Source organism: Salmo salar, chromosome ssa14, assembly GCF_905237065.1.
Source record: "Salmo salar chromosome ssa14, Ssal_v3.1, whole genome shotgun sequence".
In the NCBI taxonomy this organism is placed as follows: domain Eukaryota; kingdom Metazoa; phylum Chordata; class Actinopteri; order Salmoniformes; family Salmonidae; genus Salmo; species Salmo salar.
In genome coordinates this window covers 12,166,747-12,184,879 of record NC_059455.1, presented here as the reverse complement: position 1 = coordinate 12,184,879, position 18,133 = coordinate 12,166,747, and the positions used below count along the sequence as shown (strand labels likewise).

General features: G+C 42.8%; 1 protein-coding gene across 8 annotated transcripts in view; it reads left to right on the top strand.

Annotated features, from left to right (window-relative positions):
* The window catches only part of LOC106568969 (CMP-N-acetylneuraminate-beta-1,4-galactoside alpha-2,3-sialyltransferase), an 88,807-nt gene extending 72,782 nt beyond the window's left edge, over window positions 1-16,025 (top strand). For 6 of the 8 annotated variants that reach the window (XM_045693887.1, XM_045693886.1, XM_045693892.1 and 3 more), the window contains 3 exons: window positions 3,392-3,538; window positions 13,925-14,071; window positions 15,423-16,022. In XM_045693887.1, the coding sequence (XP_045549843.1) occupies window positions 3,392-3,538; window positions 13,925-14,071; window positions 15,423-15,512 (384 nt within the window). In that variant the 3' untranslated portion in view covers window positions 15,513-16,022. Of the gene's footprint in view, window positions 1-3,391; window positions 3,539-13,924; window positions 14,072-15,422 lie in introns of all 8 variants that reach the window. The other 2 variants (XM_045693888.1, XM_045693893.1) reach the window with 2 other exon arrangements.
* Window positions 16,026-18,133: the final 2,108 nt, after the last annotated feature.

The following is an 18,133-nucleotide window of genomic DNA, read 5'->3' as shown; positions in this document are numbered from 1 at the left end:
TGTTGTTACAAAGTGGGATTAAAATGGATTTCATTTTTTGTCAACGATCTACGCAAAATACTCTGTCGAAGTTGAAGACAAGTTCTAACATTTGTATAAAAAAAATATGAAAAACAAAACACTCTTGATTAGATAAGTATTCAACCCCTGAATCAATGCATGTTAGAATCACCTTTGGCAGCAGTTACAGCCAAAGGTGTAAGTCAGCAGTAAGTCATTCTTGGTAATTTTTTTTATCCTGAAAAACTCCCCAGTCCTTACCAATTACAAGCATACCCATAACATGATGCAGCCACCACTATGCTTGAAAATATGGAGAGTGGTACTCCCTAATGTGTTGTATTGGATTTGCCCCAAACATAACATTTTGTATTCAGGACAACAAGTGAATTGCCTTGCCACATTTTTTGCAGTATTACTTTAGTGCCTTGTTGCAAACAGGATGCATGTTTTGTAATATTTTTATTCTGTACAGGTGTCCTTTTCTGTCAATTAGGAGTATTGTGGAGTAACTACAATGTTGTTGATCCATCCTCAGTTTTCTCCAATCACAGCCATTAGACTCCGTAATTGTTTTAAAGTCACCACTGCCCTCATGGTGAAATCCCTGAGCGGTTTCCTTCCTCTCCGGCAACTGAGTTTGGAAGGACACCTGTAGTGACTGGGTGAGCTGATACACCATCCAAAGTGTAATGAATAACTTCACCATGCTCAAAGGGATATTCAATGTCTGCATTTTTATTTCTTTGACCCATCTACCAATATAGGTGCCCTTTGCGAGTTATTGGAAAACCTCCCTGGTCTTTGTGGTTGAATATGTGTTTGAAATACTCTGCTTGACGAACCTTACAGATAATTGTATGTCTGGGGCACAGAGCTAGTCATTCAAAAATCATGTTAAATACTATTGCAGAGTCCATGAAACTTATTATGTGACTTGTTAAGCACATTTTCACTCCTGAACGTATTTATGCTTGCCATAAAGGGGTTAAATACTTATTGACTCAAGACATTTCAGCTTTTCATTTAAATTATTTGTAATAACCTTACTTCCACTTTGAGAGTGTGTGTAGGCCAGTGACACAAAATCTTGATTTATTCAATTTAAAATTAAGGCTGTAACACAACGAAAAATTCTAGGTGTGTGAATAATTTCTGAAGGCACTGTATAATTAATTAGTGATAATTTTCCTTATAAATTTTTCACATTTTTATTTAACTAGGCAAGTCAGTTAAGAACAAATTCATATTTACAATGATGGCCTACCCCGTGCCAAACCCTAACCTGGATGATGCTGGTCCAATTGTGCGCCGCCCTATGGGACTCCCAATCATGGTCGGTTGTGACACAGCCTGGAATCAAACCAGGGTCTGTAGTGACTTCTCTAGCACTGAGATGCAGTGCCTTAGACCGCTGCGCCACTCGGGAGCACTTAACATAATTATGTTAAAAAGCGGCTTTTCTGTGTTGGAATGGTGTGGGCGTACCAACAACAGAGTGGTGTGGGGGCGTATACCAGCCATTAAAAATATTCAGGTGAGTAGACTGCTGATTGGCCAGCCCATCCTCCTCTAGACCGTGGATTGGCCAGTTCATCCCCCTCAGGAGTATGACATCATTTTTTAAACCGCCTGTTTGAGATACACGTTTATGCTTTGACTGGAATAACACTATAGGGTGAGTCAACAACGTTATTTGGGTATGAATTAGCAGAATATGAACTTTTAAAAGGGATATTTTCACTTGACAGTTACTTAATCTAATAATCCAGACCAATTTAACCATAAACCTGTCACGAGAGAAGGGGGAACAGCCATTTCCTTTAGGCTATACCACAACCCAACACAGTCACCGCCCTACACAAGCCATACACGTCTGCTCACCCCATAGTGTATGTGTGTGTTTGTGCTCGCACATCCATATGTGCGTATGTATGGTTGACTCAGGTTTAGCATGGCGTGTGAGCGAGTAGGACAGGATCATTCTGCAGCTTCCTGTTTTATCTGTTCAAACGGCCCATCTCCTGACTCACCGACCCATGTCACAGCGCAGGGGAAATCACTTCCTGTCCCCCAGGGGCCCATTCAGAGACAGTTCTTTGGCTTCTGAGTGATAGAACGTCATTACATACAGAAACCTGTAGAAATAGGCTATATCTCTCATTTGATGCTATAGGTAGCTTTATTGGAAATTATCAGTGTTTATTGAAAAGCACTGCTGTTACCTGCTAATTGGATGTACCTTTTTCCAGCACTCTCTTAATACTTGTATGTCTGACTCAGACATGACACTCTTTTCTCAGTGTGTGTGTGTGTGTGTGTGTGTACGTGTACCGTCTATTTGAGTCGGCACCATGCTCTCCACAGTAAAACAAATTACTTACTGCTGCTACACCTCTGCCAAACAGATCCCCTAACACAAGCAGCGTGTTGACAGTAGAGATTAGGTTTTCCTGCCACGGCTTGCGGAGGGCTCGGAGGCCCCTGGTTGAAAGCATGCGATCTAACCACCTCTTCCATTATTCTCCCCAATATCAAGGCGGCAGGGCGGGCGTCTGAATATTTGAACAGGTTTCCCATTTACATCTGCCGACCCCTTTGAATTGTGTGCAAGGTAGTCAGTCAGGCAAACAGGCAGGCTAGTCAGTCAACCAGTGCTGTTTGTGGCAGAATGCTACTGTTAGAGTGTGTGTGTGTGTGTGTGTGTGTGTGTGTGTGTGTGTGTGTGTGTGTGTGTCGCATCACAGTACAGGCATGATGCCTGAGGGATGTTTTCAGAGGATTTGGCAGATATTTGCGAAAAATTACTTACTTATATTCTGGCTTTACATTCACGTGTAACTCCAACTTTCATTGTCTTGAGTGAAGTATGCGCGAAAGTCTGTTTTTGGCATTCTGGAGCATATGAAGTCAGACAACAGGCCAGTACGTGTCCTTAGATTTGGGAGTATTCTACCTCCGGTGTGGTGTAGCCAGTCGGGTCTGGTCTCTGGTGATTGGAGTAGGAGGTACCAGAGGGATGTGAGTGCTCCCGGAACCCATGCTGAGGTCAGGGTGTGATTTGGCTCACTTCCTGTAACACTTCCTAGCTGATGAGGGGGCGCTGCTGTGGTCGTAATTATGGTCGATTGGCCATCCTCCATGTTACCCCCGAGGCACAGAGCCATTTTCTTAGTCCGGGAAGGGAGTGAGTTTGTAGGTGGGCCTCTCTGGGTGATGTGACCTTTTGTGTTCTATGTCAATGTTATAAAAGATAATCCCTTTGTGTTTGAAACTCTGGCTACCTCATACTAAGAAGTGCTCCTTTGACACCCCCTAAAATTACAAATGGGATTAACATTTCTACTTTGAATGTCTTTCCTGAAACTCACCATCTCTCTTCCCCTCTCAGCGGGGTACACAGGGCTTCTGGAAGTCTGTGGCACACTACGTACCCAGGGAGCCCACAGAGATGCGCATCCTCAACCCCTACTTCATCCAGGAGGCTGCCTTCCAGTTCATTGGCCTGCCGCTCAATAACGGCCTCATGGGCAAAGGGGTGAGTGACACTCAAACAGAAACCCGCTCCAGTTTAATGAAAATATTAAACTGGGAAGAATGTCTTTAAAAAAAACATGTATGATGCTATGTTTGCGGAAAATGGCATATTCAGTCACCTGGATTCAGGTCGATAAGATTCATCTCGGTTTGCAGTCTGCACGCAAACACATATGCAGACATGCATTCACACATGCAGTACAAAGTGCATAGACTCTTAATTTTTTTTTTTTTTAAGTTCATGAATACACACACAGGCACACCCTGACAGAGTCGCATTCTTGCTTTCACTCTCTCACACATGGGACGAAACGGTACAACGGCTCCACGGGCAGCCGGGGGCCGTTGACCGACCGCGCGGTCATAACCAAAGTGTGTTTGACACACTTCAGGCCCCAAACAGTATATTCGCTGTTCCTATGACAACCACCGCAACGCAGCACCTTGCCATACAATCACAGGAAATTAAACCGTTAAGGGGATACGGTGAGATTCTGGCATTTTAACCCCTTTTATTTACCCAGAGTCAGATGTGCAGTATGAAGGAAGTTATTGGCTGATTTGCGAGGCTAACTAGCGTTAGCTCAATGACTGCAAGTCTACAGGTACGGTAGCATTATCCCGCAGTATGAATGAATAATTATAGATTTTCATGGAGCCACAAAGGAGCAGTTAAAGAGCGACAAGGCTCCAGGCAGACTCCTGCTCTAGATTATTTAAAAAAAATTAAACGAACTGTTTACGGAGGGAAAATGAAGCGTCAGACGTATTACCTCCTTAACTTCTTGGGGCTATGTGGGACGCTAGCGTGCCACCCGTGGTGCACCCTATCAACAGCAGGTGCATTTCAAGAGCGGCAAATTTGAAACCAAATAAATGTCAAAATTCAAATTTTTCAAACATACAACTATCTTACACCCTTTGAAAGATAAACATCTCCTTAATCTAACCACGTTGTCCGATTTCAAAAAGGTTTTACGGCGAAAGCATAAAGTTAGATTATGTTAGGAGAGTACATTGACAATAGCTGTGTGTAATGTTTTGTCAATTCAAAGACAGGCGTCACCAAACCCATAAAACCAGCTAAAATGATGCACTAACCTTTAACAATCTCCATCAGATGACACTCCTAGGACATTATGTTAGACAATACATGCATTTTTAGTTCTATCAAGTTCATATTTATATCCAAAAACAGAGGTTTACTATGGCGTTGATGTTCAGGAAATCGTTTCCCTCCAATAACCGGCAGTCAAGTCAGCACCACAAATTAAATAATTAAAATTAGAAAACATTGGTAAAATATTATATTGTCATTTAAAGAATTATAGATTTACATCTCTTGAACGCAATCAACTTGCCAGATTTAAAAATAACCTTACTGGGAAATCACACTTTGCAATAATCTGAGCACTGCGCCCAGAAAAATACGCTTTGCTATACAGACAACCGGCCATGTTGGAGAGACCTAAAATCGAAAATACTATGTAAATAATCCATTACCTTTGATTCTCTTCATCAGATGTCACTTCCAGGAGTCCCAGGTCCATAACGAATGTAGTTTTGTTCAAAAAAGCTCATCATTTATGTCCAAAAAGCTCCGTGTTGTTAGCACATGATCTAAGCCAGCCGGACTTCTCGTCATGAACGAGGGGAAAAAATATATTTACGTTCGTTCAAACATGTCAAACGTTGTATAGCATAAATCATTAGTGCCTTTTTTAACCAGAACAATATTCAAGGTGGACGAATGCATTCTCTTTTATAACGTATTGGAACGAGGGTACCCAACATGACCTCGCGCGCCAGAGTCTAATCGGCCATCACCGTTCCAAGGCTCTTGTTCGCTCAGATCTCATATTAGAAGATTCAAAACACTTTGTAAAGGCTGGTGACATCTAGTGGAAGCAATAGGAAGTGCCAAAACATTAATCAACCCCTGTGTGTTTCAATGGCATAGGCTTAAAGGTAATTCAACACATCAGGTATCCACTTCCTGTCAGAAAATGTCTCAGGGTTTTGCCTGCCAAATGAGTTCTGTTATACTCACAGACACCATTCAAACAGTTTTAGAAACTTTAGGGTGTTTTCTATGCATATAGAATAAGTATATGCATATTCTAGTTACTGGGTAGGATTAGTAACCAGATTAAATCGGGTACGTTTTTTTTATCCAGCCGTGAAAATACTGCCCCCTAGCCCCAACAGGTTAACTCCTCCACATAGATTCATTTTGTTCTCATTTTGGTTTTGAGGGGGGCATCAGATGAGGCTGTAGATTCTGGACTGCCGCAAGGTCTGCTGGTTTTCATCTCTCCTTGGCACGTAACTATTCAATCAAATGAATTGATTGTCTTAACGTGGCCACTTACCTGGTTTACTGGGACCGTGGCTGGCTGATCAAAGGGATAGGTTAAAGTCCAGCAGATGCTGTCACCCTCCAGGATAGGAACTGTACAGCAGACTAGCTTGAAATGCTAAAGTTCCACAGAGGAGAGCAAGGGAGATGGGTTAGGCCGGGGGTAGGGAGGTGGGCTGCAAAAGGGGTTAGGGAGTTGGGAAGGGGTACAACAAATGTACAGCCTTCTGCCCTGAACACCTGGTCTACAGGAACATGTGGGGAGCCCTGGTACCCCCTCCGTGTGTGTGTGTAGGTGGGGGGGATGGGGCTGTCCCAAACAACAATGCTGATCAAGGCAGGGTGCAGCCTGACACATAATTCCCCTAAAATGCCCACCTTTCTTGACCCTGATTAGTACTTGTGTGTGTTTGCGGGCTCACGCAGCAGGGGGGGACCCTAAGTTACACCTGCCCTAGGGCTCCAAATCAAGCTGATGATGTAGAGGGGGCCTCATCCCCTCCAATCGTCCTCCCCATGTACCCCTAGGCTTTGAGGAAGTGGAGGTCTGCCCTCTCAAACTACTGTGACATTGGGGGGGCGGCTCTTTTGAGCAAATTGTTGATCATGTTCAGATCAGGACAAGTTAACAACTCTGGCCCAGAACAAAGCCATGAGCAACGGGGAGTGGGAAAGGAGGGTGGTGCCAGACCAGTCACAGACTAGGAACAAGATTGCAGATTTAAAGGAAGAGGAGAATACAACGGTTCATATAGGCATTTTCGGTTTTGATTTGATTTCCAATGCTTGCTTGTACTACCTGCCATACAACTCTCCTTCCGTGGTCTCCAACTGCTCCTAAATACAAGTAAAACTAAATGCATGCTCTTCAACCGATCGCTGCCTGCACCTGCCCGCCTGTCCAGCATCACTTCTCTGGACGGTTCTGTCTTAGAATTTGTGGACAACTACAAATACCTAGGTGTCTGGTTAGACTGTAAACTCTCCTTCCAGACTCACATCAAACATCTCCAATCCAAAGTTAAATCTAGAATTGGTTTCCTATTTCGCAACAAAGCATCCTTCACTCATGCTGCCAAACATACCCTCGTAAAACTGACCATCCTACCAATCCTCGACTTCGGCGATGTCATTTACAAAATAGCCTCCAATACCCTACTCAACAAGCTGGATGCAGTCTATCACAGTGCCATCCGTTTTGTCACCAAAGCCCCATATACTACCCACCACTGCGACCTGTACGCTCTCGTTGGCTGGCCTTCGCTTCATAATCATCGCCAAACACATTGGCTCCAGGTCATCTACAAGACCCTGCTAGGTAAAGTCCCCCCTTATCTCCGCTCACTGGTCACCATAGCAGCACCCACCTGTAGCACGCGCTCCAGCAGGTATATCTCTCTGGTCACCCCTAAAGCCAACTCCTCCTTTGGTCGTCTCTCCTTCCAGTTCTCTGCTGCCAATGACTGGAACGAACTACAAAAATCTCTGAAACTGGAAACACTTATCTCCCTCACTAGCTTTAAGCACCAGCTGTCAGAGCAGCTCACAGAGCACTGCACCTGTACATAGCCCATCTATAATTTAGCCCAAACTACTACCTCTTCCCTACTGTATTTATTTATTTTATTTATTTTGCTCCTTTGCACCATATTATTTATATTTTAACTTTGAACTTTCTTCAAATAACAAATATACCATTCCAGTGTTTTACTTGCTATACTGTATTTACTCTGCCACCATGGCCTTTTTTGCCTTTAACTCCCTTATCTCACATCATTTGCTCACATTGTATATAGTCTTATTTTTCTACTGTATCATTGATTGTATTTTGCTTTACTCCATGTGTAACTCTGTGTTTTTGTATGTTGTCGAACTGCTTTGCTTTATCTTGGCCAGGTCGCAATTGTAAATGAGAACTTTTTCTCAACTTGCCTACCTGGTTAAATAAAGGTGAAATAAATAAATAAAATAAACCTACTGCTCTTAGTGGAAAGGGTGTTGGCTTGTTGACGACAAACTCTCATCTCACCTTCTAATAATGCTTTTTTTCCTATATTGCACCCCAACATAAGATACGACACACTATAAAAAAGTGACATGGCCACTAGTGAGGCGACTCATAACCCACAGTCCCCACGGTTACCGTAATTTCCGGACTATTAAGCGCACCTGAATATAAGCCACACCGACTGAATTTTTTTTTTTTAAGTATTATTTTGAACATAAATAAGCCGCACATGTCTATAAGCCGCAGGTGCCTACCGGTACATTGAAACAAATGCACTTTACACAGGCTTTAATGAAACACGGCTTGTAACAAAAATAAATAGGCTTTAATGAAACACGGCTTGTAACAAAAAAATAAAACATTTGCAGTAAGCTTTAGTTGTCTTTTTGCACTGAGTCAATTCCTCACGCTGCCGTTTCCAACGTCTTATCATCGACTCATTAAGACCAAGCTCCCGTGCAGCAGCTCTATTTCCTTTTCCAACAGCCAGATCAATTGCTTTCAACTTGAAAGCTGCATCATATGCATTTCTCCGTGTCTTTGCCATGATGAGGGTGACAAAATGACTACTGTAATCAGAATGATGGGAAGTGTGAGAGCGCTCGATTTAATCTAAACAGTAAACAAAAAAGTTGTTTGACCTTAACCCGTTCGTCAATTTCATTGGTCTAATGAAAGCTTCATGCCGCCAAAAAACTGAGCACGTCACAGAATGTAGTTTTTTTTTTAAAAAAAACATTTGAAAGCGGGAAAAATCCATATATTAGCCGCGTCATTGTTTAAGCCGCGAGGTTCAAAGCCTGGGAAAAAAGTTGCGGCTTATAGTCCGGAATTTACGGTATATCTGCTGGGCGGGTGGGTTTAGGGTCATGAAATATTGTGTGGATAATGGCCGTGTGGGTGGCGGCCGGGTTGAATAAAGAAAAAACAATACATCAAAAATTAATTATGTGTATATACAGTTGAAGTCTACATATACTTAGGTTGGAGTCATTAAAACTTGTTTTTCAACCACTCCACAAATTTCTTGTCAACAAACTATAGTTTTGGCAAGTCGGTTAGGACATCTACTTTGTGCATGACACAAGTAATTTTTCCAACAATTGTTTACAGACAGATTATTTCACTTATTCACTGTATCACAATTCCAGTGGGTCAGAAGTTTACCTACACTAAGTTGACTGTGCCTTTTAAACAACTTAGACATTTCCAGAAAATGTCTTGGCTTTAGAAGTTTCTGACAGGCTAATTTACATAATTTGAGTCAATTGGAGGTGTACCTGTGGATGTATTTCAAGGCCTAACTTCAAACTCTGCCTCTTTGCTTGACATCATTGGAAAATAAAAAGAAGTCTGGTTCATCCTTGGGAGCAATTTCTAAACGCCTGAAGGTACCACGTTCATCTGTACAAACAATAGTATGCAAGTATAAACACCATGGGACCACGCAGCCGTCATACCGCTCAGGAAGGCGACACGTTCTGTCTCCTAGAAAGGGACGTACTTTGGTGCGAAAAGTGCAAATCAATCCCAGAACAACAGCAAAGCACCTTGTGAAGATGCTGGAGGAATAGGGTACAGAAGTATCTATATCCACAGTAAAACGAGTCCTACATCGACATAACCTGAAACGCCGCTCAGCAAGGAAGAAGCCACTGCTCCAAAACCGACAGACTAAGGTTTGCAACTGCACATGGGGACAAAGATGGTACTTTTTGGAGAAATGTCCTCTGGTCTGATGAAACAAAAATAGAACTGTTTGGCCATAATGAACATCATTATGTTTGGAGGAAAAAGGGGGATGCTTGCAAGCTGAAGAATACCATCCCCAACTGTGAAGCACAGGGGTGGCAGCATCATGTTGTGGGGGTGTTTTGCTGCAGGAGGGACTGGTGCACTTCACAAAATAGATGGCATCATGAGGGTGGAATATTATGTGGATATATTGAAGCAACATCTCAAGACATCAGTCAGGAAGTTAAAGCTTGGTCGCAAATGGGTCTTCCAAATCGACAATGACCCCAAGCATACTTCCAAAGTTGTGGCAAAATAGTCCTTAGGACAACAAAGTCAAGGTATTGGAGTGGCCATCACAAAGCCCTGACCTCATCCTATAGAAAATGTGTGGGCAGAACTGAAAAAGCATGTGCGAGCAAGGAGGCCTACAAACCTGACTCAGTTACACCAGCTCTGTCAGGAGGAATGGGCCAAAATTCACCCAACTTATTGTGGGAAGCTTGTGGAAGGCTACCCGAAATGTTTGACCCAAGTTAAACAATTTAAAGGCAATGCTACCAAATACTAATTGAGTGTATGTAAACTTCTGACCCACTGGGAATGTGATGAAAGAAACAAAAGCTGAAATAAATCATTCTCTCTACTATTATTCTGACATTTCACATTCTTAAAATAAAGTGGTGATCTTAACTGACTTTAGACAGGGTGTTTTTATTAGGATTAAATGTCAGGAATTGTGAAAAAAAATTAGTTTAAATGTATTTGGCTAAGGTGTATGTGAACTTCTGACTAAAACTGTATGTATAAATTCTTGTGCAATTTATATCTATAGGCTACATTGAGGTTTTTCGTTTTAGGCTATCGGTCATTAGTGCTTAAGCTTTAGGGCCTAACTTTACGCGAGCCAAATAGCCTACACGCCAATCACCAAACGCTTTTTGGAACAGGCAGAAAAGTTAGCATCAATCCACTAAGGTAAAAAGGACAATGCCTGAGTTTAATTAAATAAGAAATGGAGATTTGAAAATAGAAAAGGAGGACCAGATTGTATTAAAACCTCTGGCTTTCATCAAGCTGCCCACTCAAGAAAAAGCTTCAAACTATAACCAGTGGTTCAGGTTATCAGTCAACCAACCAGGGTAGTTAAACAGCACAGGAGTGAAATCATCAACATGTATTGATCACATCTTTACTAATGCTGCAGATCCATCGGATATAGTGATCACAATATAGTAGGCATATCTAGGAAAACCAAAGTTCCAAAGGCTGGGCCTAATATAGTGGTATAAAATGTCATACAATAAGTTGTGTAGTGATTCCTATGTTGTTGATGTAAAGAATGTGTTTGTGTATAATCCGTGGTGTATAATGAGGAGAAAACAGATGTTGCACTTGACACATTTTATGAAATTGCTTATCCCAGTTACTAATAAGCATGCACCCATTCAGAAAATGACTATCAACTGTTAAATCCCTGTGGATTGATGAGGAATTGAAAATTGTATGGTTGATAGGGATGAGGCAAAAGGAATGGCAAATAGATCTGGCTGCACAACTGAATTAAAATAAACTATACTATGAACCAAAGATAAATGACAAAGAATGATAGTAAAAAGCTTTGGACAACCTTCATTTACATTTTGGGAAAAAGGTGAACTCAGCTCCATCATTCATTGAATCAGATGGCTCATTCATTACAAAACCGACTGATATTGCCAACTACTTTATTTATTTTTTAATTGGCAAGATTAGCAAATTTAGGCATGACATGCCAGCAACAAACGCTGACACTACACATCCAAGTATATCTGACTAAATTGTGAAAGACAATTGTAATTTTGAATTCCGTAAAGTGAGTGTGGAAGAGGTGAAAACAACATTGTTGTCTATCAACAATGACAAGCCACCGGGGTCTGACAACTTGGATGGAAAATTACTGAGGATAATAGCGGACAATATTGCCACTCCTATTTGCCATATCTTCAATTTAAGCCTACTAGAAAGTGTGTGCCCTTAAGCCTGGAGGGAAGAAAAAGTAATTATGCTACCTGAGAATAGTAAACCCCCTTTACTGGCTCAAATAGCGACCTATCAGCCTGTTACCAACCCTTGGTAAAGTTTGGAAAAAATTATGTTTGACCAGATACAGTGCTATTTTACAGTAAACACATTTACAACAGACTTTCAGCACGCTTATAGGGGAAGGACATTTAACAAGCACAGCACAGAAATTGATAATAAAAAGATTGGGGGGGCTGTTAGACTTCAGTGCTATATTGTGGATGACGACTTACCTGTCTAACAGAACACAGCGGGTGTTCTTTAATGGAAGCCTCTACAACATAATCCAGGTAGAATCAGGAATTTCCCAGGGCAGTTGTCTAGGCTCCTTACATTTGACATTTTAGTCATTTAGCAGACGCTCTAATCCAGAGAGACTTACAGTCGTGAATACATACATTTCATACATTTTTTTTCCCGCGTACTGGTCCCCCGTGGGAATCGAACTCACAACCCTGGCGTTGCAAACACCATGCTCTACCAACTGAGCCACACAGGACCTTACTTTTTTCAAGCCTTACTAACGACATTTGAGTAAAGCCAGTGTTTCTATGTATGTGGATGACTCAACACTACACGTCAGCTACTACAGAAACTGAAATGACTGCAACACTTAACAAAGAGCTGCAGTTAGTTTCAGAATGGGTGGCAAGGAATAAGTTAGTCCTAAATATTTCAAAAACTAAAAGCATTGTATTTGGGACAAATTATTCACTAAACCCTAAACCTCAACTAAATCTTGTAATAAATAATGTGGAAATTGAGCAAGTTGAGGTGACTAAACTGCTTGGAGTAACCCTGGATTGTATACTGTCATGGTCTAAACATACAACAGTAGCTAAGATGGGGAGAAGTCTGTCCATAATAAAGTGCTTCTCTACCTTCTTAACAGCACTATCAACAAGGCAGGTCCTACAGGCTCTAGATTTGTCGCACCTGGACTACTGTTCAGTCGTGTGGTCTGGTGCTACAAAGATTACATTTGGCTCCGAATAAAATTACAATTGGCTCAGAACAGGGCAGCACAGCTAGCCCTTGGATGTACACAGAGAGCAAACCATTAATAATATGCATGTCAATCTCTCCTGGCTCAAAGTAGAGGAGAGATTGACTTCATCACTACTGTGAGTGCTATAGACATGTTGAAATCACAGAGCTGTCTGTTTTTAAACGACTAGCACACAGCTAGCACACACATCACTAGCACACAGACACCCATGCATACCCCACAAGACATGCCACCGGAGGTCTCTTCACAGTCCCCAAGTCCAGACCAGACTATGGGAGGCGCACAGTACTACATAGAGCCATGACTACATGGAACTCTATTCCACATAATCAGGTAACTGATGCAAGCAGTAGAATCAGATTTTAAAAAACAGATAAAAATACACCTTATTAAACAGCGGGGACTGTGAAGCAACACAAACATAGGCACTAAACACATGTACACATGGATTTTGTGTTGTAGATATTTGGTAGTGGAGTATGGGCTTGAGGACACTCACTTAGTGTGTTGTGAATTCTGTAATTAATGTTTATAAAATTGTATAACTGCCTTAATTTTGCCGGACCCCAGGAAGAGTACCTGCTGCCTTGGCAGCAGCTTATGGGGATCCATAATAAATACAAATACATAAAATATGCAACCAAGCAGAACTGAAATCCTATCAGAAACATGTTGGGTTGTTTTCACAGCTTTTGTATTTCCTTACAACTGGTCAAACTGATGTCATTTGGAAATTTGGCACTGAAAATGTTTCCCATTTTTCTTTTTCCCCGGTCCCTAAATGTCTTTGGTCCGCGACAGAATCAGGGATGACATTACTTTACTGATGTGAACTAGATTGAAGCATTCATTCTATAATTTATGACATTCTGGTGAGCAAGGGTTTATTTAGTCTTCTAGGTTAATGTATACTGACAGAAGAGAAGCTGCATGTATTTAATTATAGACAATTTGACTAACAAATGACAGAAATTCTAAGCAGAAACATATGTAAATAAGGCAAAGAAAATCCTGCATCCCCTGTCACAAAATCATTCCTCCGTCTCTGACTATATTTACTATATTTGGGGGTCGCGTGCGGGCCTCAGATTTTCACTTCATCACATATTCAGGCGTTTGCAGATGGGTTATTAACGATTGCAGGCGGGTGCAGGTGAACAAACAGCTGACCCGTGCACCACTAATGGCCACCTCTGTGCTTTTCCTTCTCCAGAACATTCCAACCCTGGGGACCGTCGCCATAACAATGGCGCTGCATAACTGTGATGAGGTGGCGGTGGCCGGCTTCGGTTATGACATGAACATGCCTCACGCACCCTTGCACTACTACGAAACGGTCAAGATGTCTGCCATCAAAGAGGTGCGTGTTTTTGTTGCATTCATATCAACTGGAAATGGGTGCATCTCAGTAGTCTTCGAGTGGCTTGTCCTCTCCTTGTCTACGCTAAGTCAATGTGAAAGAACTGGAAGGGCGAAAACGCATTGTCAGTGCACAAATCCACCGTATTGCTTTCCCCGATCCTGTGTTTTCAGGAGAGTGCAGATGAGAGAGCGGAGACTACATTGGCTCCCCACTAGACCTGTTAGACTGACGAGAGTATTATTCCATTATCTGTGTCTTTTGATTGTCTCTCGCATCCCTCCTCCTCCCTTTGAACTATGACCAAATCAATTACACCAAGAAGGAGCGTTTTAATCCTCCACTACATACTGCATCAGTGTTCTGTTATTACAGATGTCACAGAGGGGAGCTGACGTAGGAACTATGAGCTCAGAATGATAACCTTTCTCTAAACTCCCAGTGAACTCCTGACATTTGCCATGTTGAGCAATGCAATCAATGGAAACATCATCTAGTAGGTCTATCGTCATTGGAACACTAAAAGACTACCGCTCCCTCATGTCCTTCCGCTGGTGGTAATGTGCTGAGGTCACCTCTGAGGGGGTGATGAGATGCAGTAGTATCCTTACTCACTGTCTGACGTGAACTAGTCCCCTCCTTCAAACAGCGTTACCCACCGTAGACACGAGATGGATCAAGGTGCACTTTGGGGTGTTTTTCAACTTTCTCTAGCTTAGTGTAAAGGGGTCGTACAGGAGTGAATGTAGAATACCACACTGTGCAGCATGGCTGTACACACCATTTGTATGTGTGTGTTATGTGGATGCAAAGATGTTAAAGCAAGAGGGAGGTTGCTTCCATATCTACTTTCTGAACTATCTCTTCATCCCTGGACTTTCAGCCTGAATCAGATAGCAAGGCCTGAATACACACACCGGTGTTACCGCTCAAATGGGTTTTCCCGGCCATGCTCCCTGTAGAGCATTGAAACCCTAGCCCTGGTTCCGTGTGAGTGAGATCCGTCAGTGTCTGGGTTTGGACGATGGTGAGGGAAACGCGGTGTGGCTCCATACACACACACACACACACACACACACACACACACACACACACAAACGTGCGCGCGCACACACTATAATCTATCGCACATTTTTCAGAAAAACAATGCATGCTTTTACTAAAGTGCCTATGGCAAGGCTCTTAACCAGGTCAAGTGAAATGTTTTGATGCAGAGAGAGATGATGCAAACAGAATAGAATGCACGGAACGTCCTTCAAGTTTAGGCTGATGAGAACAGGGTCGTTGAACCTGACCTGCATTCATCTGACAATCTTCTTGTTTCTGATTGTGTTCCCTTGCACCCCCACAGTCCTGGACACACAACATATCCAAGGAGAAGGAGTTCCTCCGCAAGCTGGTGAAGGCCAACGTCATCACGGACCTGACTAACGGGATCTGAGTCTGACCATCCAAGGGGTTTGCCTTTTCACAAAAGAACTACAGAACAGAGGATGCTGGGAATGAACCTGGGTGTTGGGGGCGGGAGAGGACCCTTAGAACCTGGACCCTGGTGGTCTGCACACTGCCTGAGTTTTTATGTAGAGGAGATTTAAGCGGATGACTCGGTGGAAAGGCGCACATACAGTGGGAAGAACAAGTATTTGATACACTGCCGATTTTGCAGGTTTTCCTACTTACAAAGCATGTAGAGGTCTGTAATTTTTAGCATAGGTACACTTCAACTGTGAGAGACAAACAAAAATCCCGAAAATCACATTGTGTGATTTTTAAGTAATTAATTTGCATTTTATTGCATGACATAAGTATTTGATCACCTACCAACCAGTAAGAATTCCGGCTCTCACAGACCTGTTAGTTTTTCTTTAAGAAGCCCTCCTGTTCTCCACTCATTACCTGTGTTAACTGCACCTGTTTGAACTCGTTACCTGTATAAAAGACACTTGTCCACACACTCAATCAAACAGACTCCAACCTCTCCACAATGACCAAGACCAGAGAGCTGTGTAAGGACATCAGGGATAAAATTGTAGACCTGCACAAAGCTGGGATGGGCTACAGGACAATAGGCAAGCAGCTTGGTGAGAAGGCAACAACTGTTGGCGCAATTATTAGAAAATGGAAGAAGTTCAAGATGACAGTCAATCACCCTCGGTCTGGGGCTCCATTCAAGATCTCACCTCTTGGGGCATCAATGATCATGAGGAAGGTGAGGGATCAGCCCAGAACTACATGGCAGGACCTGGTCAATGACCTGAAGAGAGCTGGGACCACAGTCTCAAAGAAAACCATTAGTAACACACTACGCCGTCATGGATTAAAATCCTGCAGCGCATGCAAGGTCCCCCTGCTCAAGCCAGCGCATGTCCAGGCCCGTCTGAAGTTTGCCAATGACCATCTGGATGATCCAGAGGAGGAATGAGAGAAGGTCATGTGGTCTGATGAGACAAAAATAGAGCTTTTTGGTCTAATCTCCACTCGCCGTGTTTGGAGGAAGAAGAAGGATGAGTACAACCCCAACCGTGAAGCATGGAGGTGGAAACATCATTCTTTGGGGATGCTTTTCTGCAAAGGGGACAGGACGACTGCACCGTATTGAGGGGAGGATGGATGGGGCCATGTATCGCGAGATCTTGGCCAACAACCTCCTTCCCTCAGTAAGAGCATTGAAGATGGGTCATGGCTGGGAATTACAGCATGACAATGACCCGAAACACACAGCCAGTGCAACTAAGGAGTGGCTCCATAAGAAGCATCTCAAGGTCCTGGAGTGGCCTAGCCAGTCTCCAGACCTGAACCCAATAGAAAATCTTTGGAGGGAGCTGAAAGTCCGTATTGCCCAGCGACAGCCGCGAAACCTGAAGGATCTGGAGAAGGTCTGTATGGAGGAGTGGGCCAAAATCCCTGCTGCAGTGTGTGCAAACCTGGTCAAGAACTACAGGAAACGTATGATCTCTGTAATTGCAAACAAAGGTTTCTGTACCAAATATTAAGTTCTGCTTTTCTGATGTATCAAATACTTATGTCATGCAATAAAATGCAAATTAATTACTTAAAAATCATACAATGTGATTTTCGGGATTTTTGTTTTAGATTCCATCTCTCACAGTTGAAGTGTACCTATGATAAAAATTACAGACCTCTACATGCTTTGTGAGTAGGATACACTGCCGATTTTGCAGGTTATCAAATACTTGTTCTCCCCTCTGTATGTGCCTTCTCACCCAGAGGCTCCTGTCTGACACAGCCAGGAGGGACGGGCATGGATCGAACGCCAGTGAGCGGACAATCGGACAACCGTGTTTACCATTTTGAAACCAGCGAGCATCGAATGAACGCATGAGTGGTATGGAAGAGGAGGACCGAAGGTCTGACAGACAGATGTAGACTGACAGACTGCAGGAGAGGGACAGATAGTTACAGCAGTGCCAAATCGACCTCGTTCCAAAGGGGGGAGGAGAATACCTCTCCCTCTACTGCCTGAATGTGTTTACTTTAACAGTGTAACTGTCAAAGATTTTTACTATGCTTTTTAACAAGCTCCAGCGACCTCCACCCCATCCCCAGTTCTCTCAGTACTGTCTATTCCGGCGAGCGTCCATCCAGGCCTGGCGGGGAGAAACCTTTTTCAAACCTCTCTCCCCCTTCTCACTTCCATATCAGCAGGCGTTTTTGAGGCCACCGTGCGTTTTGAGATTAGCATTTCAGATTTTAACAGGAAGTTTAGGCCTGGATTATTTTATTTTGGTTGAATTTATTTATAATTTAAGGCTGATAGAAGGAAAAGATAGTTAGTGCTCTAACAGTTCGCCATAACTTGCTTCCTCAATGACTCACTGTGGTGTCATAAGTTGTTGAGCGGATGTCCCTCAAATCCTAGTATTTCTATTATGACTCTTCACAAAATCAGAACAACTATATTTCCGGTCAAAAACGTTCTAAATGAAAATACCATATTTTTTTGTTGTACGCTTGTTGAATTATGTTGTGAATACCATTATGTGAGTGGTGAGGCAGACAGCCTAGGCCTAGGTTACCAGCCAAGCAGTGAGAGAGTGGAGA